The sequence below is a fragment of the Dama dama genome, chromosome 13 (assembly GCF_033118175.1).
Source record: "Dama dama isolate Ldn47 chromosome 13, ASM3311817v1, whole genome shotgun sequence".
In the NCBI taxonomy this organism is placed as follows: domain Eukaryota; kingdom Metazoa; phylum Chordata; class Mammalia; order Artiodactyla; family Cervidae; genus Dama; species Dama dama.
Window position 1 is genome coordinate 30,552,750 of NC_083693.1, and position 23,480 is coordinate 30,576,229.

Here is a 23,480-nt window from a genome sequence, read left to right on the forward strand (position 1 = left end):
TTTTCAGCTGTGAATTTGGAGCCTAGATCTATGTGCCAGGCACTGTGATGGGCATTTGGGATCAAAGCGTTAGAGACATGATAGCTTCTCGAGTTCCTCACGGTTTGTACGTGTGGGAGAGACACACACGTAACTATCTGTAAACACATCGTGCAACAATAAGAAGCTGACCAGAAGTCTTACAATGCCACAGAGAAGAGGCTTCTACTCAGACTGGAGGAATCAAGAAGACTTCCATAAGGAAGGAACGTATGAACTCAGAAAAATGGGAGAAAAAAAAGTCTTCTACGAAAGAAGATCAAACACAAGGAAGGAAGAGGGAGGAGAAATGAGAACATTAAAATAAATAGAGGCCAGGTCATGGAGGGCCCTGTGGGTATTGCTAAGTCTGGACTTTCCCAGAAGCCAGGGAGAGCCATTTAAGGGACAGGAGATCTGAACTTTGAAGATTACCCCTGAGAACCTCACGCGTGATCTAACCCTACTCTACACCAAATGAGAAACCCACTGCAGACCACTCTGCTCACATCTCTAACCCTCACCCAAGCTGGATAAAATCAGAAACATTTTGGCTCTCTGAGCTGTATTTCCCCAGCATTTCCCATATTCTGGTGACACATTCCTGCTCTGGATGTATTCACATAGGTGGTAAACTATGGCCCAGGCACAGAAGTCTCCTAGATTACGGTAATTTAGTTGGCCCAACTTTCAGTGATCCAGGGCAGCTCTTCATTGGCCCACAGCATCTCCTGTTCCCTCTCACAGAACACAGAGATCTCACTCAGATCCAGGTGTCTCTTCCCACCTAACCCCATATCCGCGATGCCCGTGTCCTTCCAGTCCCAGGCTCTCAGAGCTCCTTTCACCTGCCGGCATTTGGAAAGGAAGACTCTGCACTTGGCAGGGCCAATCGCATCCTCCAGCCTCCGCCACGTGACAGTTCACCTGCTCAGAAAGGCTCTCTCCAACCACTCTAAGTTAGCTCCCACTTGTATGCTTCATCACAGCTCCCTACAAAACTACAGAACTCCCCTCAGCTTGCAACTTCGTTTCTATGTACCTGTCTCATCTCTCCAAACTATGAACAGAAGGCAGGGAGTGTGTTGGTTTCAATCATTATTGTATGTTTCATCTGTTATTGTATTTTTTTTGTTTGTTTAATATAGACCATTTTTTTAAAGTCTTTATTGAATCTGTTTCAATATTGTTTCTGTTTTATGTTTTGTTCTGGCTGAGAAGCAGGTGGGATCTCAGCTCCCCGACAAGAGATTATCCGCACCCCACCCCACTTAAAAAGTGAAGTCTTAACCACTGAACCGCCAGAGAAGTCCCCAATATCGTATTACTATATGTGCATTATGTCTGGCACTTAGGAAGTACTCTATAAATATCTGCTAAATAAGTGAAGAAATTACCAACTCAACTGCTTAAAGAAGAGATTTCTATGGGAAAACTTTTGAACAACTACTAACTTTCAAATCAAAGAAATATTAACCGCTTAAAAAGAGAGAGAAAATACTAAAAACATGAAAGAAAAAGGGGCTGTGATGATCATACCTCGCCTCTCCTGTCTGGGACTCCATCTGGTTAACCCAAGACTTGTAAATATCCACGGGGTCAGTTTTGATGTTGAGGGTCTTGTCATCCATGATCTCCTTCACCACTGGAGCCAAGATCTGTCTGAGCGCATTCTGGCCCCGGGCGCCACGGTTGAAACTCACAACCATCTTAATAACTGTCGGATTTCCTGTCACAATCTCTTGAATCTGATCTACTTTCGACCTGTAAAACACAAGAAACAAGTTCAATTCAAACTAATCACGAATCTACCAACTTTCAGATCCTTCCTACTTAAAGACCCCATCTCCTTAAAAACAGAAGTAGCTGGAAAGAGGTGGGTACATGCTCTTTCTCTAGAAACTTTCCTGACTCTCATCTGAATACGGGACCTGCCTGCAGCTGCAAACTCTTATCATGGAAACATGATTATTAGCTAAAGATGGGAAAGTTTCTTGTTTGGATAAGTTTTTAAAAAATTCTGTCTTAATACAGAATGTTTCTAAAACTACTGGCAAATCTCTTATTCTATCATCTCCCAGAAACAGCAACATTTTATATTAGTGTTTATATTAGTTCATAATTAGCATATTAGTTTACATTGTGTATATATGATTAGTTTATATTGGTGTGTAGTATATATAGCATGAAAAACTGAAATTGAAACTGTTAATCGCTCAGTCATGTCTAACTCTTGTGATCCCATGGTCTGTAGCCCACCAGGCTCCTCTGTCCATGGGATTTCTCAGGTCAGAATACTGGAGTGGGTTGCCGTTCCCTTCTCCAGAGGATCTTCCTGACCCAGGGATCAAACCCAGGTCTCCCGCAATGCAGGCAGATTCTTTACCATCTGAGCCACCAGGGAAGACCAATTAATTACATGTATATGGCATGTATGTAATTAATTTGTACTTTTAGTATAATTAGCTTGCATTAGTGTATAATATATGTTGCTGTTGTGGTTTAGTCCCTAAGTCGTGTCCGACCCTGCGACCCTATCCACTGTAGCCCACCAGGCTCCTCCATCCATGGGATTTCCCAGGCAAGACTACTGGAGCTGACTGCCATTTTCTTCTGCAGGGGATCTTTCTGACCCACGGATGGAACCCACACTCCTGCACTGGCAGGTGAGTTCTTTATCCTATCCTATACTATATATATATTATTGTTATAAAAATAGATGCTTCTTTAGAGTAAGTACTTCACACATATTACAGTGTGGAAAAAAGGCACAGACAGGCCCGAATCTCTAACTGGCGGCATCTGTGATGGAGGGGAGGGGTTCCTGGCCCTGCAGAAACCTGCCCCTACTTGATCTCCTCCTGCAGGGCTGTCTTGAAGAGCCGCAGGAGCAAGTACTCCTCTCGCTGGTTGGAGGCGTAGTTGTAGAGAGTGAAGATCACAGAGTCCATGAACTTGGTGGACTTGTTCTGGGGCATCTGAAAGATCAGCTTCGCCAGGTAGGTGGGGTTGGTCTGAAACATAAACCAAGGGATAAGTGATTTCCATGTAACGTGAAGGCTGGCACAAATATTCAAGACTTTTCAGTTTGAAGGATGTACCTGAATCATAAAAGAAAAATAAGACAAGCCCTTTGCTCACCCCTCAGTGGCAATCAGAAAGACTTCTACAGAGATCCACGCATGAGGCTTTCTTGAGAAAAAGTTAACTATATTTTACAGTACTGATTCCAGGAGCCACTCACCTGCAGTAAATAAAATAAGTGCTGATACGCTTCCAATTTCTCTCTCTTCTCCTTGCTCAAAGCCTTCAGACCTCCCTTCTGTTTATTTAGCATCATCATATCAGACAACTGTTCCTTATTTTTTTTGGTAAGTTTTTTACTGTGGGAAACCACATCCTGTAAACAAGCACATGTATACATAAATCAAAACACTTTCAAAGATGCAACTCCAGGCATTATGGAAAGGTTTTTAGCACCTAAAACCTTTCGTGAAGGTCTACTGCACTGGCGGATCCCATTACATACTTTAGAATTACTATCATCTGCTGCTGCTGTTTTAATCACTCAGTCGTGTGGGACTTTGGGACCCCACGGACTGTAGCCCACTCGGCTCCTCTGTCCATGGGATTCTCCAGGAAAGAATACTGGACTGAGTTGACACTCCCTCCTCCAGGGGATCTTCCCGACCCAGGGGTCGAACTCGCATCTCCTGCTTGGCAGGCTGATTCTTTACCACTGAGAAACCTGGGGAGCCCCTGGAATCACTACATTGAATCCCATTTTCAGTATGTCAATCAAATCTATTCCTACTCAAATCTACTTATGAAGAACCTAATCCTAAAAATGTCCATTGATTCAGGAAACCAGCTTCTAGGAGTCTATCTTACAAAGTCTTGTATACAATAAAGCTACATGTACACTGAAACATTAACTGCAGTATTATTCTGTAATAAAAAAAGTTGAAAATGCCAAATAGTCTGGAAAAAGACGTGACTCAGACTACTTCCTGATCAATTATTACACTGCCATTAAAAATAGTATTTGTGATGATATCATATAAAATGTATCTTATCCTCTATATTAAATAAAAATGTAGGATACAAAATTATTGTTAGAGTGGTGGAATAATGGGATGATTTTTATCTACACTTTTCTATTTTTAAAAAATATTTATTTGGTTGCCCCAGGTCTTAGCTGTGGCAAGCAGACTCTTAGTTGTGTCATGTGGGATCTACTTCCCTGACCAGGGATGGAACCCAGGCCCCCTGCACTGGAAGCATAGTCTTAGCCACTGGATGGCTAAGACTTCTCTACTCAAAACTATGTGATCAAATAATTTCATTTCTTATATAACATAAAAGAAAACATACAGCATTCACTGAGAAGAAAGCCAGCCCTGCAAGGCATAAAGGTAGGGAGGCAGAGGTATCAAGCAGGACAGTGCCCCAAGGCCCTGGCTGGTACTGGACCATACCTGCAGTGTAATTTTATTTTTCACCAGCAGTCCGATTTTGATATCCATGAGATTGAGGTCATTCTCCAGCTGCTGGTTAGAACGGATAAGGGTAATAACCTCTTCCCGCATCTTCATAAGATCGAGCTCCTCCTGAAAATCCTGGTCACTTTGGTCGAGCAGGTGGACGAATTTCCGGACCACGATCATAGGCGGGTCCTCGGCACTGACTGACAGAGAGAAAGCATGTGTCAGACGAGGAATGGCATTCCCAGAAGAAGTTCTGTGTCTTGGAAAGCATCAGCATTGTCTTATATTTAAAAAAGAAAACAAAGCAGCTCTATTCACACGTAAGATATTCGTTTATTTTTGAGATGTGCAGAGACAACCACCAAATGCAGTCTTCCTGGTCATGCTGTTGCTATGTTGTTAGGCAGAAGGCAGATATAGCAAGCAGCAAGACACCAAGCCATGGGTTAGCAAAGGGGCTTCAGTCACAAGCAGCACCCTGCCCCCCAAGCCTTGCCTGCAGGACAAGAAAAGAGATCCGTGGAGAATACCCAGAACCCGATGGCTCTCAGCCACTGCCTCAACTCTTCTCTGCTGAGCCACAGTTACTCACTGAGAGTCTTGTAGTCATCACGAGCTTTGTTTGCCCGGATAAAAGCCTGGATTTTGATAATGTCATTTATCTAAGGGACAAAAAAGAAGAAATTCCTCAGTTCATCTGTCCACTGCAAACACAGCAAAACTGATTCTACTGGTGCTTCTCACCCAGGGGTACTCACATGATCTCGGAAATACTGCAGGCGTTCTCTATAGCGCTTTCTAGCTTGGTGCATCCTTGCCAGGGACTGGATCTGTGGAGAAGGAGAGGGGGTCCCAGAAATGAGAAGAGCCCTTCATCTCCGCACATGTCACGCTCACACGCCATGCTGATGAGAAACCCTGCCTGGGCTACGTACCTTTATAACTTCATCTTTGTGGGAGCGCAGGTAAGCCAAGCGGTCTTGGTACGCCTTCTTCTGCTTGTATCCTCTCCACTGAGACTGAAACCCAAATGTTACAGAAGACGCATCATTTCCCAAGGGTCAGAGGAAGTTTAAAAACTTTCCCCCAAGAGCAATTTGTGATACACCCTTAAAAAGGATGACATCCACCTGTGATGGGGGAAGGAGAGATGGGACTCTCCTTCACCAGGAGAGCACCTGGCTAATTTCCACCTCCCGGAAGGGAGCACAGCGTTGCACGCTTTTCAAAGGGCATCCACACAGATGCTCTCACTGGCTCCTCAAAACCAGTTGGGGAGGAAGGTAAGATAAACACTAGCATCCGCATTTACAGAGGAGGACACAAACTCAGAGAAGGGGCTCGCCACATCCTGACAGTGCTGGAGTCGTAACTCCTAACCCAGAATTCTTTCTGAGCTTCCCTAGCACTGAAGCAAAATCACAGTTGCTTCTCTCCATATTCAAATCTCACATAAAGGAATAGTCTTAGGAGACAGTGAGGTGGCGAGAAGAGCCGCCACTGAGCTGGACAACTTACCGCTGAACACCATGAAGCACACGCTGATCACGTGGCAGGAGAGAAGGGGATGGTCAGAAGGCAAAAACCCCACTCAGTCACTCAACCACAGGCCCTGACTGTTTATCACACTCAGACACTCAACTGTAGGTGTTGACTGTTCGTCAGTCCTGCTCTGGAAGCCCCCGTGCTGTCTGCACATAGGAGGCTCTGAAATACCTGAATGCAGGTGATGGCCGGGATCTGTTTCTTTAGGAAATTCATCCTGGATCGGAACTCCTGCCGGACCAAGTACCCCCGGCAGCAAGCCTGCAGCTTGGTGATCAAGCCTTCGTTGGCCAGCCAGAGCTGTTCCCGGTTATACGCAGCCGTTACCCCAGAGATGGAACTCTGAAAACACAGCAGTCACGTGAGAAGACATACACGCACAGAACTTTAACACAGTGCCATCGCCAGCGCACGCACTAATGCTCACAGCTTGCCAAGGCTACACTAGACTTTTAAAAATACGGTGTGATTAGCTTTTTTATTTAGTGTTTTGGCTGTACTAGGTCTTCCTTGCTGCACACAGGCTTTCTCCAGTCGCGGTGCACTGGTTTCTCATTGCAATGGCCTCTCTTGAGTTCTCTAGAGTTCGGGGTTTGGTAGTTGCGGTGCACGGGCTTAGTGACCTCATGGCATGTGGGATCTGCCTGGACCAGGGATCAAAACCACACCTCCCACATTGGCAGGTGGGTTCTTTACCACTGAGCCACCAGGGAAGCCGCTCTACTAGATCTTTAGCCAAGAAACAGCAATGAAGACTTTAGGTCTATTTTTCAAGGCCAAGCTGCCCTCACATCCCCCAGCAAGGAGTCAAAAACGTGACCTTCTTTGACCTCATGTTATTTCCTTTACTCACTCACCCACCTAATGCTGACCATCCCAGGAACTGTGCTTGCTGATCTGGGGTCATACTGACAAGAAGACAGAGAGACAGGTGCTACCAAGGCCTGGAGCCCCTGGAACACCACAGAGGAGGGCCCTGTGGGGGAGTGGATAGACCATAGATGGTCTGGAGAATCAGCTTAGCGTGTCTGGACTGTTACTACCAGCCCCGGAGAACCAGCAAACTTTCAAAGAGGAATAAAACTATTAGATGCGTTTTTAGAAAAGCAGCATAGTTAGCTGAGTAGCTGGCAGATCAGCGTGAGCAGGTGAATTAGAATCCTGGTAGCGTATGATCCAAGTGAGAGCAGCCCTGACCATCCTGGGTGAGGGCAGGAGTGCTGAGAATGGCTACTGAGAACACCTGCAAACCCACCTGATAGCCATGGCCCCTTCTTGTCTTTGATGTCAGAGCTATTTCCGCCCCCCACCCCCCGCCCCAGACAATGTGTACAGTTAAAAGACTACATGAGGACCTCCCTGGCAGTCCAATGGTTAAGATTCTGTGCTTTCACTGCACGGGGGATGGGTTTGGTCCCTGGTCAGGGAATTAAGATCCCACATGACGCGCGGTGCAGCCAAAAAAAAAAAAACCACAAATAAACAGAAACAAAAAGACTATGACCTAGGGACAGTCCATGGGATGCAAGCAGAAGCAGCTTGGTAAGATCTTTGGGAAGGAAAGCTCTTTAAGAGAGACAGACAGCTGGCATCAGGCCTGTCTGCTCTCCTCCCCGTCTTCCTACTTCCTGCCTGCCTTCCTTCTGGATGACAAGGTGACCTTGAGAATGGCAGACGGAAGAACCCTGGGACAGACCAGGTCGTGGAGCCACCACACCTTCCCTGGATGCTCAACTTCAGAATTACTTTATGTGAAGAAAAAAAAAAAATACACCTTTATGTACTAGTCCAGCCCTGATTTTCCCATCAAACTGTGCTGAGGTGTCCACTGGACTTCTAGACTGAAGATGGAAAGGCAAATCTGGTGGTGAGGAAAAGGACTAAGGTGGCGGGCAGTGAGTCTGAAGGAACAAGATTTAGGTTTGCAAGCACACAGGTGAAAACTGGGGCTACTGGCTTGAATTAGATGACTGAGGAAGACTATACAGAGGAAGAGAAGGGGGCTGATGGAACCCAGATATAACGCAAGTAGAGTCAGAGGAAACAAAAGGAGACAGAGATTAAGAAGGGACACTCGGAAGTAGACCCAGGAGAGAACAGCACTGGAGGAGCAGAAAGAGTCGAGGGTTTAAGGAAGCGGACACACCGAGAGGTCACCTATGACGAGAGCACACCTCCTCGCTGAACTTGGCAATTAAAAGGCCACTGATACAGTCTAAAGCAGGAGTTTTACTAAAGTAAGAGCTGGATAGCCATGAGCTAAGATGTGAATGGTAATGGAGAATGAATTCATGAAGGACAGACTGACTTAAAGGCATTTACTAAGAACAGAGTATGAACTTACAGGCAAGACTGAATCAGGAGAGTTCTACAGGATTAAAATTTTTGTCTTTTTTGTTTTCAAAGACAAGGGAGACTTGTCTTGTCTTGATTATGTATGTAGGTGGTATTTAAAAGTATATCCTTGAACCAGCAGCACCAGTATCACCTGGGAGCTGGTCAGAAATGTAGAATTTCAGGCCTCATGTCAGACCCACAGAGCCAGTCTTCATGTCACCAGGATCCCCAGGTGACTCACACACACGTTTGCTTTTTTTTTTTCCACATACACATGTTAAGTTCTGGAGAGCACTGATCTACGTCACACAGAGGAGGTGACACTTGAGATGGGTGTGCCTGTACAGCCAGAATTCTGACAGATGTAGATGGCAGGGGAGGGACATCTCACATTAGCAGGCACTTTGTTTTGTTTATGATTACACCTCTGATGCACAGAAGAATATATGGTACATGTAGGAGGACAGGAGGTGTTCATAAAGTGTCAAATGAATGAAGAAATCCTAAAAAGAATGAAGAGCATCAGCAAAGACATAGGGGCTGGGAAAGACGTGCTTTGAAAGCTGCAATAAAAAAATGCTAACTTTATGTGAAAGTGCAGGCTATATTCAAATACAGTAAAGTTTGGAGTTTGTGGGATAGTCAGAAAAGAGATTAAGTATGTAAATTGGGAAAGATTAAGAGTAGTTGTATTTACCCTTGTTCTTCCTAAGTAGTATAACCTCTAAACTACAGGTACTGTCTCTCAGCTCCTTCTTTTGTGAAGAAATGTGACCTACCTGGATCTCCTCCCGAGAAAGCTGCATGGAATTCTGCACAAAGTCTGAGGGTTCGTCCCATCCTCCTTCCTGGGTCTCCAGATTGTGGTAATAATAATATCCACCTTTCACCCAGTGCTTCACCCACTTGCTGTTGTTATCTCCTGACATAAAATAAAGGAAAGATCCAAGAAACTCAGAGCCACACTCCCCACAGCCACATGTCTAATCCTATAGGATCACTCTGATCAGGCTGAACAACCTAAATGAATACCATTCCCAAAGCCTACCCCTTGGGTCTGTGAGAGTAAAGAGGGATCCTAAGTCCCTCTTAAATTATGACTCTGTAACGTCTCATTTAGTTCATTCATGTCCACACTATAACAAGAAAATACCTATGAAGTCCACATGTGGAAACTGACCTTGACTACCTCTGTTCCTTTCAAAGCCTACACTGAAGTAAGACCACGTGTGTCAGAAAACTATTTTCATAAAAGACTTGCAACCATTCAGTCTTTCTAGTTAATTTTCAAAAAAAGGGGGGGGGGGCATAAAATGGGATAAAATATCTTTATTCCCCCCTTTCTGCAGATGAACTACTTTTAAGTATCTTATAGGTTTAGGTAATCAGAACTATACCCTATGAAAGTAACATTTTCAGAAAATTGACCTTCTTAAGTTAGCCGTGACCATGGTAACTTAAGTGGTAACTTAAGTGACCACCTTGAGTTAGCCGTACTCAAGGTGAAGAAAAAGAGTTATTTTTAAACATAGGAATATTATCTCCTTGGGTCTTTACAGTAAGCCCCCTACTGTACTTCTTCAGGGCCTTTCCCTATAGCTTGTCCCTTTCCCCTTCAGTTCCATGGTATTTCTAAGTTTCTATGGTATTTCTAAGCTCTTACTTTCAGGACACATATTGATTTATCCATAACTCACCTGCTGCCAGTTTTTTCTTCTTGGCTTCAGCAAGGTCACTCTGGTAAGTTTCACCACATTCGGGGATGACACCATACAAGCCGACGTCGGGGGAACGAAGGGCGCTGAGTGTTTTGCTAACATCACCTTTCTCCACTGCTTCATTGATGGCAAAGATTCCTAAGGCAACTATCCCAGGAGAGAACTGTTACTGGAATAGTTTAGAAAGCATCTAGATTTGCTTACTAGCACACTGTCCCCCCTGCAACTATCTTTTTTTTTTTAAATTTTGGCCACACCACCTGGCAGGTAGCATGGTTCCCCATTCAGGGATAGAGCCTAGGCCTCTGCGGTGAAAGTGCCAAATCGTAACCACAGGGCAATCAGAGAATCCCCAGCCCTCTATCTTGGTCAAGCTGAGTACTGAGCTACGGAACACCTTGCCACCCCCCACTTTCCATCAGAACAGAAATAAACTGATACATACACTTTTGTGCTTCTTGGGTGTCTTTGTTGGACTGCCAGATTCCACCTTGAATTTCATCCAACCATAACACAGCTGACTCATCCTGGGTTTCCTGCAAACCATTAAGGGCAAAATGATCTTAGAGTCATGAAATCAGGGTACATGCCATGATGGTGGCTTCTGAGACTCAATGAGAGACAGAGGAAGAGGTTTCAAACATACAAGACAAGACATGTGGAATAGTCAACTGGAAGAAGCCAACATCAAAAACTGGTAAAAGGGTTACATGAGAAATACCTCAAATATAAGTGACGGGTATAGGAAGGTGAATTCCAGTCATTCAGGAGGACAAGAGCAGCTAGAAGGAGCAAAAGGTCCAAACTGGGAAGAGACCCAGGGACCTAAACACTGGCAAGGACCACAGCATGCATATGAATATGCAATACTTTTTTTAAAAAAGCCTTCTTTGCTGGCAATATTCAGAGGGAGTAAATATTCTCTACATATTTTGGGGGGCTTCCCTGGTGGCTCAGTGGTAAAGAATACACCTGCCAAGTCAGGAAACACAGGTTCGATCCCTGATCTGGGAAGATCCCCTGGAGAAAGAAATGGCACCCCACTCCAGTATTCTTGCCTGGGAAATACCATGGACAGAGGAGCCTGGCAGGCTACAGTCCATGTGGTCGCAAAGAGTCAGACATGACTTACCAACTAAACAACAATAACAATACATTCTCTATGACCACTATTTTTAAGACTATCAAGACTTTATCGCATGTAAAGCTAGGAGTCACTATGGGGAACTTAAGCTTATCATCGGCTTATATTCTAAAACTTGAAAGTTAAAACAGTTGTTGGAAACTTAGAGACACATCTTCACACAGAAACATAATAAATGGTGATTAGTTTACTCAGTGTGGCCAACAAGAGTTTCTCCAGCCCAGTGAAGTTTGAGTTGAATACTAGGAACAAGGGTGAGACAGAAATGGAGTCTTTTTCTCCTTCTAGGCAAGGCACCTTGGGTTTCAAAGTGACCAGGCTGGGAGAATTGTGTTTGAGACAACCTTGGCAGACCCGGCAAGAGTTAACTACTCCTGAGGCTTGAGCTAATAGCAGTTGGGATAAATCCTTCAAGACTACTTGATATAAATATAATTTGCCAAGGCACCCAGGAGACAACTGGGGTCAGTTACTCTGTGTTGTCAGCTGAGGCAGGGTCTTGGCTTTGGGGGAAAATGGAAAATTTCACTGTCTTCAGCACACCCAGCAGCTGAAGAAACTACAAAATCTCAGAGGAGGCTTGGCTTTCCTCCTGTGTTATTGGGAAAAGACACAATATTTCATTCAGCCAAGCCAAGAAGTCACAAATCCCAGCAGTTTACAAAGTGCCTTGGTGGCAGGGTGAGGCCAAAAGAAGGCACCTGAAATCCAAAGTAATGATTTCACTCAAATGCAGAGTTTTAGAAAGAAAGACCACTTTAAATTATGTTTAAGTACTGGGCTTACAATCATAGGCACTGTCCCAATGTAAGAAGTTCATAGTCTCGGTAAAGGATAAAAGGACCCCAATAAACAGAACACAAGAACAAGTCACCTAATAGCTTCAGAACTTAGCCGTTTTCTACCAATGGTCAGTTTCTGTTACTCAAAATAGAAAATGGCCACACACAACTCTCAAGAGTCCTATGAATAAATACTGGCAGTGCTAAGCAATAGTTTCAATATGAAATAATATACTGAGTCAGTGATAACTTAAACTGAGAAGTCATGAGCTAGACAGCTGAAGCTGTATTCTCTGAGAGAAGCAGCGTAAACATCCTTGCACCCTAAAAATGGGTACTTCCACAGAATCAGGTCATTTGCAGGTTCACTTTTAGGCTAATCATACATGAGCTATCTCTGCACAGAATCTCCTGTAAGCAAAGCCAGGAGGTTTGGCTCAGCCTTCCTTGTATCTGGAGAAAGGTGCAGCTTATCAAGAATTCTGACCATCCAGGGGACTTCCCTGCTGGTCCAGGGGCTAAGATTCCATGCTCCCAATGCAGGGAACCCAGGTTCAATCAGTTCCTGGTCAGGGAACTAGATCTTACATGCTGCAACTAAGATCAAAGACGAAGATCGAAGATTCCCTGTGCCACAACAAAGACATGGTGCAGCTGAATATATAAATATTAAGAAAAAAAATTCTGACCATCCAGAGTTCTGTCATCTCTGTCCCATGCAGACTAAAGCAGGAGGATTAAAACAAGCACTTTCATATATACATACATTTCATACATTCCTAAGAAACAAGTGACAGAGCTGTGGTGTGAAAGGAAAAAAAACAACACTGGATCCGTGTCTTAGGTGGGTCAGGGGAAAATGAGATAGAAACATCCTTCCTCTGACTGAATGAGGCAAGACAGACGACATACACCATCATCCCAGTGTAAGGAAAGAAGAGGACCTCGCTGCTCCAATTAGATCAAATCAGATAACAAAATCCAACATCCTCCTGAGAGAGTCTGCTCTAAGGATTAACTCAAACCACTCGACAGAGTTAAAAACCTGAATAAGATATTGTGGAGGATATTAAGATGAAACAGATTTAATGTGAAAATGCCATATAAAATATACTGAAATAACATCCCCTGACATCTCTGAGTACACTTTGAAGCACACTGATTGCACTTTAGAAGAGGTAAAGAGCCAGGGACCAGAAATAAGAATCCAAGGAGTGGGCAGTGACTGGAGGTAAAAGAGGTGGAGAAGCCACAAGATACAGGGAAAGGAAAGGGCAGACAGACAAAAGAAGAGCAGTTACCATCTGTATGTACATATACAAAAGCAAAGACATTTGCAAAGGGGACTGTGAAAGTGAAAAGCCGCTCAGTTGTGTCCGACTCTGCGACACCATGGACTGCGGCCTGCCAGGCTTCTCTGTCCATGGAATTCTCCAGGCAAAAATACTGGAGTGGGTAGATTCCCTTCTCCAGGGAATCTTTCCAACCCAGAGATTGAACCCAGGTCTCCCACATTGCAGGTGAATTCTTTACTGTCTGAGCCTCCAGGGAGGCCTGAGAATACTGGAGTGGGTAGCCTATCCCTTCTCCAGCAGATCTTCCTGACCCGGATTCTTTACCAGTTGAGCTACTAGGGAAGCCCACAAAGGGCACGTCTCACCCCTAAAACCTCCTTAAAAGTCTCTCTTGTTTTATGTGGCATGGATGCACGTGTCATGATTCCTAAAATATTCATAAATGTGTAGACACATATATGTGTAATATAAATTAATATCTTAGCACTCATCACGTATATTAACCATGCTATAATACATATAGATATACCTTAAAGCATCATACATACCATATATGCATGAAACACACATACATAAATCTATAAAACATTTATTAACACAAGTGCTGACCATTCATAGTGGAGCCTTGATGGTTTAGGTATCGATCCTCTAGCTGCTCACAGTAAACGCTCAGGGAGAGAGCTAGAACTGGGGGTGCCACACTGGGAGGTTTGGGACAGGAGCAGTGCACCAAACACACGTATTCAATATTCTAGCAACTGGTCCAGCTGGTTTCTAGCTACATGCATGTAGGCATGCCTGTGTACACACAGACTGTGGGGTGGGTGAGGAGAAGCAAGACTTAAACAGTATTCATATTTACAATTATGAGTTCCTTGAGAACCCCTAATGATACTGAGGCAGGGCCCTGTGGGGTTCCTGGGCACAAGGTCTTTCTGTCTCCCATTTCTTTGATTATAGGAAAAAGCTTTCATTCAGCCTCTGGGACCTTCCCTGAGTTTGGTATTCTGCCCACAAGCATGTAGACCCCAGACCAGTTGGACCTGAAGGTTGATGACGCTGACTCTTCCTCACCTCGATACCCATCCATCAGTCTATAAAACTTCTCACTGTCTTCCCCAAGTGGGGACATGTAGCTTTTCAAGGCAGGAGTTTGCTGTGTCCCCGTTTGCCTAGCAAAGTAATAAAGCTATTCTTTTCTACTCCACTCAAAACTCTGTCTTTGAGATTCAATGTGGCACTGCTGTACATAGAAGCTGAGCTTTAGGCATCACTAATACCATGCCTTGGCATTCAAACAATACTAACCCAATGACCAGTAATCTACTTTTAGCAAGTATTCCCAAGGCACTAAATTTAAATGAAGAGAGAAGTGACTTGGTGAAAACAGTGGAGGCAGGACCTCCAAATATCCCTTCTACATAAAAGCAACAAAAACACTGGCAAAAATCATCAGAATCAACTTTTTCAAAAATCCAGAAATTAACCAAAGGCTTCCAGCAGTCAGAGAGAGTCTATTCAAGAACAGTTGACTCTCTGTAAGAAGAGTGAGGTTTGTGGTGCTTTAAATGGCTTTATTCCCTTTTTGTGCTCTGCGCACCCCCTCTGCTCCCACCCCATACACACCTTCCTGCTTTAGATCTATCTATTCCCAGAGAACTGTCATTAGTTGACACATTAGGGAGACCACAGCTAGGTTCTCTTTATTTGACCTGACTCAGAGCGTGCCCAGTGCAAAAAGCCTTTCTGGAGTATCTGTCCGAAACAGTAAGAGGTAACTGCTTCACATCAGAGATGTCTGGGGCAGCGGATAAACACTTAGGCAAAAACAGGCTAACCGAAGAGCTTAAAAGGACGGACTTCCCCGACGGTCCATGCTCTCACTGCCAAGGGAGAGTTCAGTTCCTGGAGTTCAACCCTTGGTTGGGGAACTAAGATCCCACAAGCTGCAGAACACAGAAAAAAAAAAAAAAAAACCACACAAAACTGCAAAGGAAAAGCTAGAGAACGAGATGTCCACAGACAGCTTTGAAAAGCTCTGACAAACTCCTGGGATGGGGATCGAGAAGATGACAGTACACGTGTAGGCTCTGCACATGCTCAAAAAAGATCTGATAAGACTGTAAACTCTGACCGCTGGCTGACCCTGAGGCTCTGGGCAAGCATGAAGTGAACGTTAAAGCAAAATTGTGAACTGCCTAGCTGAGTGTGGAAGGCAGGCCCCAACACATACAAAGCCCCTCAGCAAAGGCTGGAAGCTTTGCTGGTTCTAGGCATTCAAGGAAATTTCTGTCTAATCATTAGCTGACCACTAGCTAACCAAGCAGAGACTTCAGTGGACACACATGACTAAGAATACAGACTTGAAAGAACTGAAAATCACTAAGAAAACAACAGAAATGAACTGGCACAGTAATAAACCCCAAGGAGGGGTGGAATCTGATTTCCAAACCTTCTCTATTATATTATTAAAATGTCTAACTTTCAACCAAAAATTACAAGATATGTAAAAAAAACAAGAAAGCATGGTCCAAAGAGGAAAAAAAAAATAAAGCAGACAACATAGTAGACAAAAATGTAAGTCAGCAATCTAAAGTATGTTCAAATAACTAAAGGAAATGAGAATAATGCCTCACCAAATAGAGAATATCACACACACAAACATATCTATTAAAGAAACATTAAATTATGGAGTTGAAAAATACAATAACTGAAATATTCACTAGAGGGATTCAGCAGATTTGAGTAGAGGGAAGATATATGCATAACGGAATTCCCTAAAGGCAAAGTGAAAGAAAAAGAGGCATTTTACTTGAAGAAAATCTGAACAGACCTATACCAAATATAGAGATAAAAATCAATTAAAAAAAAAAAAATCAAAACACATCCTACAAAAATAAAACCAAACCAAAAATTCAGGACCATATGACTTCACTGGTGAATTCTACCGAATGTTTAAAGAACTAACATTGATCCTTTACAAACTTGTCTAAAACATAAGAGAGGATGGAACACTACTCAATTCATTCTATCAGGCCTTTATTACTCGGATACCAAAACCAGACACAGAAATAATACAAGAAAAACAGACCAAATTTAAATTAACCTCTTTCGCTTGCTAAATTTGGAACTCAGATGGCTATTTTTAAAACTACTCCCAAGAGGAACTTAAAAGCTGAGCTGAAGCTTAAAAAAAAGACAACTATACCTAAACTGTAGTGTACCCGACTGAACCTGGCAGTGTAAGTAAACTTCCCTCTCATTCTCCCTATTCTTCTGCCTTTGATGGACTCTGGAAAGTTATTCCACAGCAAAAGGAAATGCTTTAAACTCTAGTCACATCCTCTAAAAGTTTAACTCCCAGGACCCAAACAAAAGGAGCAGTGAAGCCGTCACATGATGAAAGCAGGTACAACTTATATCCTCAAACTTCTTTCCTTTTTTAGACATGGACCCAGACTCAGTTCATTCTTTCAAAGTCCACTCCTCCTGGACTAATAAGGCAGCAAAAGACAACATGACCACCACTGGCCTGGGCAGAGCCACAGCAGCCAGGGCCCACACTAGAGATTCTGGATTAGCAGAAACAGAGTTAAAGCTCAGGAATCTGTATTTTAAAAATGACCTTTCAAGGTTTCTAGTGATCAGTCAAGTTTGGGAAGCTCTGATCCAACAAACTGGTATCACAGACAGACCTCCATTTATGGCTTCCTATGACTAAAAAGCCTCTTGATCAAAGTGAAAGAGGAGAGTGAAAAAGTTGGCTTAAAGTTTAACATTCAGAAACCTAAGATCATGGCATCTGGTCCCATCACTTCATAGGAAATAGATGGGGAGACAGTGGAAACAGTGTCAGACTTTATTTTTTGGGGCTCCAAAATCACTGTGGATGGTGACTGCAGCCATGAAATTAAAAGACGCTTACTCCTTGGAAGGAAAGTTATGACCAACCTAGATAGCATATTAAGAAGCAGAGACATTACTTTGCCAACAAAGGTCCGTCTGGTCAAGGCTATGGTTTTCCCAGTGGTCATGTATGGATGTGAGAGTTGGACTGTGAAGAAAGCTGAGCACCGAAAAATTGATGCTTTTAAACTGTGGTGTTGGAGAAGACTCTTGAGAGTCTCTTGGACTGCAAGGAGATCCAACCAGTCCATCCTAAAGCAGATCAGTCCTGGGTGTTCATTGGAAGGACTGATGCTGAAGCTGAAACTCCAATACTTTGGCCACCTGATGCAAAGAGTTGACTCATTGGAAAAGACCCTGATGCTGGGATGGATTGAGGGCAGGAGGAGAAGGGGACGACAGATGATGAGATGGCTGGATGGCATCACCGACTCGATGGGTATGAGTTTGAGCAAACTCTGGGAGTTGGTGATGGACAGGAAGGCCTGGCGTGCTGCGCTTCATGGGGTCGCAAAGAGTTGGACACAACTGAGCGACTGAACTGAACTGACTGAACTGATGGCCAACTGTTTCTCACTAGAGTAAGCAAACCAGTTAATGTCTCTGTCTCAATTTCCTGGCTACAAAATTTCCTGGGAGTTGTGATTCAACCCAGAGCACAGGATCAACTGACATGCATAATAATGATCTTCTTAAAAGGAACCTGGTACTTGCTACATGTATACATTTAGGACACATTAATGTCAAGTACTCGCATGACAACAGAATCAAAGGAGATCTATCCACACTATATTATGGGGCTTCCCTGGTGGTCCAGTGGTTGAGAATCTGCCTGCCAATGCAGGGACACCAGTTCAATTCCTGGTCTGGGAAGATCCCACATGCCAAGGGGCACCAAATGCCTATGTGCACAACTATTGAAGCCCACACACCCTAAAGCCCATGCTCCACAAAAAGAGAAGCTACTGCAATAAGAAGACCTCGCACTGCAACTAGAGACTAGCCCCGACTCTCTACAACTAGAGAAAGCCTGTGCACAGAAACAAAGACCAACGCAGCCTAAATACATACATAAATTTAAAAAATAAAATCTAGGCACTGGACTAATACCACAGTTGATTTTTGCCTCTTAAAAAAAAAATTGTATTATCTACAACTCCTGCCCCACAGCCTAAACTTACAGAACCCACAAGGGTGTCAGTGTACAAAACCTCCAATTATACAAAAGCCCTGGTCTGTTTTACTACTTTTGACTTTCCGGAAAGAATCTGACCTCCTGAATAAAGAAATTCTTTTAGCTCTTCTGCCTGCTGCAAGAACCTCATGGCAGGGATCTTCAAGGTTGTGGGCCTCAGCACAACTGTTGAGGAGGTTCCTTATCCAACTGTTGTTAGTTAGAAGAATTTAAAAGGAGATGAACCACAATTCAGACAAACAGATGGTCATTACGCTTTAATCACAGAACAAACAACTGAGGGCCTGCCAAACACATGGCGACTTCCTATTCATCAAGAGAACTAAAAAAGGTGTAAATCTCATCCATTTCCTCAACAAACTGGCTGAGAGGCAAGACAAACTTTTTAAAACTGTCTGTGTGACATCTACTTTGGAAAACATATTCATAGCAGCATTATCCCTAACAGTCACAAAGTGGAAACATGATCATCAACTCATGAATAGATAATTAAATGTGGTGCAGCCATACAACGGAATATTGTTCAACAATAAAAAGAAAATACTAATGCATGCTACGGTTTGAATAAACCAAGCTAAGTGAAAGAAGCCGGTCACAAAGGACCACACCTTGTACTGATGATTTTATTTATATGGAATGTCCAGAACTGACGGATCCACACACAGAAAGTAGACTGACGGGCACCAGAGCTGAAGAGACGGGAGGGTAACGACTCGGTATTGACGGGTACCAATTTTCTTTCTTTTAAAAAAAAAATATTTATTTATTTGGCTTTGCTGGGTCTTAGTTGCAGCACACAGGATCTTTTAGTCATAGCATGTGGAATCTAGTTCCCTGAACAGGGATTGAACCTGGGCCCCCCGCACTGGGAGCTTGGAGTTTCAGTCACTGGATCACAAGGGAAGTCCCCCAGGTTTCTTTTAGGGGTAATGAAAATGCTGCAAAATTGATTTTAGTTATGCTGTAAAATTGATTGCCTATGAAAGACGAAAAACCACTGAACTGTATATTTTAAAGTAGTGAGCTATATGTGAATATGAACCGTATCTCAATAAAGCCATTATTAAAAAAACCTTAATGGCATTATTTACTAAAGCTTAACATATGTATTCCCTATGACCCACAAATTCCATTGCTAAATGTATACTTGATGGAAATGCTAATGTACATTTACCAAAAGACATGTACTAAAATATTCACAGAAGCACTAATTGCAATAGCAAGTGAGAAACAACCAAAAATTCACTAATAACAGAATATGTAACCACAAAACAAAATAGTATATAACAATAAGAATGAACCAACTACTGCTACATGCAACCACATGGATGAATTTCAATAACATTATGTGGGACAAAAGAAGCCAGACACAAGAGTAAATAATGTATGATCTCATTTAAATAGAGTTCAAAACCAGACAAAAATCAACTGTGGTGTCAGAAATCAGGATGCTGGTTACCAGCATGCTGTAGGGAGTGAATAAGGATATAAGGGAATATAAGGGGGTTTCTGTTATTGCTTTTTATAATCCAAGCACCAGTTACATAGGTATGCTCACTTGAACATTTATACAACCATATACTTAAATAACTGACACATTTTCCTGGATCTTATGTTTCAACAGAGAATTTATGTAAAGAGACATAAGGTGTGTCTACAACCATAACAACAAACACCAACAAACAAACCAAATGTGTAAAATAGCACAAGTTCTGGAAGGCGGAGTCTATGACTCTTATACCATGTGTATCCCACTGCTCTGAATCTAAGGGTGCCCAGGGAAGAGAGTCACTGAGTGAACGCCCCCCCCTCTGTCTCGGCCCTAGGATGGATGGCATTCTCTGAACAGAAAGAACAATTTAGGGCCACTCACCTGGGCCTTCTCTCTCTTTGCTCGGATCAGTGTGTCCTGATAATGCTGGGCCACGTCTGCGAGGACCCCCTCAAGTTTAGCTGCAGGAATCTGCAAGGCCTGCAGGGTCTTCTGGGCATCACCTTCATCCAGGGCTTCGTTAATCAAACCAATGGCTAAAATCCCTACACAGGGGTGGACAGAAAGTCATTTTTGTTAACTGAGAAACTGTATAAATAAATCAGTCTTTAAACAAGCTAAGTGACCATCAATCCTCTACCCAAGTGCTATCATGAGTTAAACTACAATTTGCCATCCAAAATGTTAAACAGCATTTAAATTTTTTCCTTTAAATGTAGTGGGTTTTTTTCATCTAAGTAAACTCCCTTATATCTATTTTCCTATTGAAATCTCAAGTCTTTTTGTTTTATTTTTAATTGGTCTAACTGAAGAGTGATGAGGACTGTGACAAAACTAGCTTTACAGGATAGCTTTCGAGTATACTCCAATGTGTGATCAAAGCTATTCTTGACTCACAAAAAGTCTAGGGCTCAAGGGAATCTTTTTTTTAACTTTTTCCTTTGGATTAGGGCATAGCTGATTAACAATGCTGTGATAGTTTTAGCTGAACAGTGAAGAGACTCTGCCATACATATACACGTGTCCATTCTTCCCCAAACTGCCCTCTAATCCAGGCTGCCCCATAACATCGAGTACAGTTCCTTGTGCTATACAGTAGGTTCTTGTTGGTTATCCATTTTCAATATAGCAGTCTGCACATGTCAATCCCAAACTCAAGCATTCAAGGGAATCTTAAAAATCACCTAGTTCAACATTTTTATAGAAAAAAATAAAAGGATGAAGTTTAGGTATCTCTTCAATCACACAGCAAACAAGTGGCAGGTGGAAAATCAAAGCTTAGGGCATCCTCCTCCAAAGCAATGCTCTTCCCATTAAATCACTGATAATTTCTCACGGGAAACACTAAATGAAACTAGGAATGTTCACTCCTTACATATCTCAGCCAGCTGGACTACTCTTTAATTTTTATTTTTTGGTAAACCACATGGCATGTGGGATCTTCATTCCCCAACCAGGGATCGAATCCACACCCCCAACAGTGGAAGTGCATAGCCTTAACCACTGGACCACCAGAGAAGTCCCTGCACTGCTTCCGTAACGACTCCACTGTATAATAAATGCTCGTCTTTGTCTCTGGTTTCTGGAAAGTGAATGTTGCTCAGTTGTGTCTTGACTCCATGTGACCCCCTGGCCTGTGGCCCACCAGGTTCCTCTGTCCATGGGGTTTTTCTGGCAAGAATACTGGAGTGGGAGGCCATTCCCTTCTCTGGGGCATCTTTCTGACCCAGGGACCAAACCCAGGTCTCCTGCACTGCAGGCAGATTCTTTACCATATTTCCCAAGTGATAGGAGTATCTTTGTTGCTCATGGTGGGCCCCTAGGATCACACCTGAGTTTATGCCAAACAGGTGATTCCTGTTGGGCCCCTGGAAACTTCTGGGGTAGGGGCTGGTCATGCTGGAAAGACCAACCATGTGATCAGAAGGTTGGGGTTTTGAGTCTTATGATCTCTGAACACCTGCTTGGCTATTCCAGACACAAAAAGCAGACTGGAAATTGAATTCAATTACTTGGCAACTACTCTGCCAAGTAATTCAATCAATCAGAAGTAATGAAGCCCCAGTAAAGCCTCTGGATAGCCAAAGCTCAGGTGACCTTCCCAGGCTATGACACACATCGATGGGCTGGAAAGGGCAACATATCCTGAGGACACAGAAGCTTCGAATTTGGGGCCCTTCCAGACATCACCCCATTGGTTTCTTTTGACTGGTCCTGATTTGTACTCTTTACATAAAACTCTTTTTGTACTCTTGTACAACAAAATTCAATTTGTACTCTTTACAATACTTTGGCCTGGAGAAGGCAATGGCACCCCACTCCAGTACGCTTGCCTGGAGAATCCCATGGACGGAGGAGCCTGGTAGGCTGCAGTCCATGGAGTCGCTAGGAGTCGGACACGACTGAGTGACTTCACTTTCACTTTTCACTTTCATGCATTGGAGAAGGAAATGGCAACCCACTCCAGTGTTCTTGCCTGGAGAATCCCACGAACGGGGAAGCCTGGTGGGCTGCTGTCTATGGGGTCGAACAGAGTCAGACACGACTGAAGTGACTTAGCAGCAGCAATATTTGATGTAACAAGCTGACTCATTAGAAAAGACCCTGATGCTGGCAAAGATTGAAGTCAGGAGGAAAAGGGGACGACAGAGGACAAGATGGTTGGATGGCATCGCTGACTCAATGGACATGAGTTTGAGCAAACCTCAGGAGATAGTGAAGGACAGGGAAGCCTGGCATGCTGCAATCCATGAGGTTGCAGAGTCGGACACAACTGAGTGACTGAACAACGATAAAACTATAACCACAAGTACAGTGCCTTCCTGAGTTCAGTAAGTCAGTCTAATCAATTACTGAAACTGAGGGGGTGGAGGGGACCCCGGAATATATTTTCGGAAGTGCGGTGACCTGGGAACGCCAGATTCAAAGCTGGTGTCTGAAGTGAGAGACCTCTTAGGGAGGACAATTTGTGCAATATGATCTTCTAGCTCCAGGCAGTGTCAGAACCTGTTATAACAACATTTAAAAGTAACAGATCACATTCAATTCACCTCCTGAAAAACCTTAGTTCTCTTTACATACTTCTCCAATCATAGCAGTGGCCTGGTGTTTTTAAAACAATAGACAACCATAGCTTTTTGAGAAAGTTAAATGGACAGACTTTTTTGGTTTTTTTCAATTTCCAAAAATCCCCAAGGGGCAGTGCTCCCAGGAGGGTGGAATCACACTGTGTGTGACGGTGACATGATTTGGGGGAGCGGAGGCAGACCACTCACTCTCATGTTCCTCCTGCACCACCAGGTTCACATGGTCCACAGAAGCTTGGATGTCATTCCACGTAATGAATTCATTGTTCTCTGCACGGGCCTGAGCTTTCAGCTTCATCAGCTCATCCAGATACCTGCCCCATTCCCCCAACAAAAGAGGGAAGAAGTGCAGCATTAGAAAAGGGACCTGCAGGGTTATTTCTGTGGACAGCAATAAGAAGACATGAGGGCACAGGACCCAAGAGATGGCTGAGGAACCCCAACAGTTTGATGTATTCTAGAGGCCAGCTTTGGG

At 43.5% G+C, this 23,480-nt stretch overlaps 1 protein-coding gene across 1 annotated transcript in view; it reads right to left on the reverse strand.

Moving 5' to 3' along the window:
- IQGAP1 (IQ motif containing GTPase activating protein 1) overlaps nucleotides 1-23,480 on the reverse strand; it is a 103,565-nt gene that overhangs the window by 18,468 nt on the left and 61,617 nt on the right. The window contains exons 14-26 of the mRNA XM_061158766.1: nucleotides 23,195-23,319; nucleotides 20,301-20,464; nucleotides 10,551-10,641; nucleotides 10,085-10,252; nucleotides 9,167-9,309; nucleotides 6,222-6,392; nucleotides 5,441-5,524; nucleotides 5,264-5,335; nucleotides 5,098-5,167; nucleotides 4,497-4,705; nucleotides 3,263-3,418; nucleotides 2,869-3,032; nucleotides 1,558-1,782 (exon numbers count right to left, since the gene is read on the reverse strand). Coding sequence (XP_061014749.1) covers nucleotides 1,558-1,782; nucleotides 2,869-3,032; nucleotides 3,263-3,418; nucleotides 4,497-4,705; nucleotides 5,098-5,167; nucleotides 5,264-5,335; nucleotides 5,441-5,524; nucleotides 6,222-6,392; nucleotides 9,167-9,309; nucleotides 10,085-10,252; nucleotides 10,551-10,641; nucleotides 20,301-20,464; nucleotides 23,195-23,319 — 1,842 coding nt within the window. The remainder of the gene's footprint in view (nucleotides 1-1,557; nucleotides 1,783-2,868; nucleotides 3,033-3,262; nucleotides 3,419-4,496; nucleotides 4,706-5,097; nucleotides 5,168-5,263; nucleotides 5,336-5,440; nucleotides 5,525-6,221; nucleotides 6,393-9,166; nucleotides 9,310-10,084; nucleotides 10,253-10,550; nucleotides 10,642-20,300; nucleotides 20,465-23,194; nucleotides 23,320-23,480) is intronic.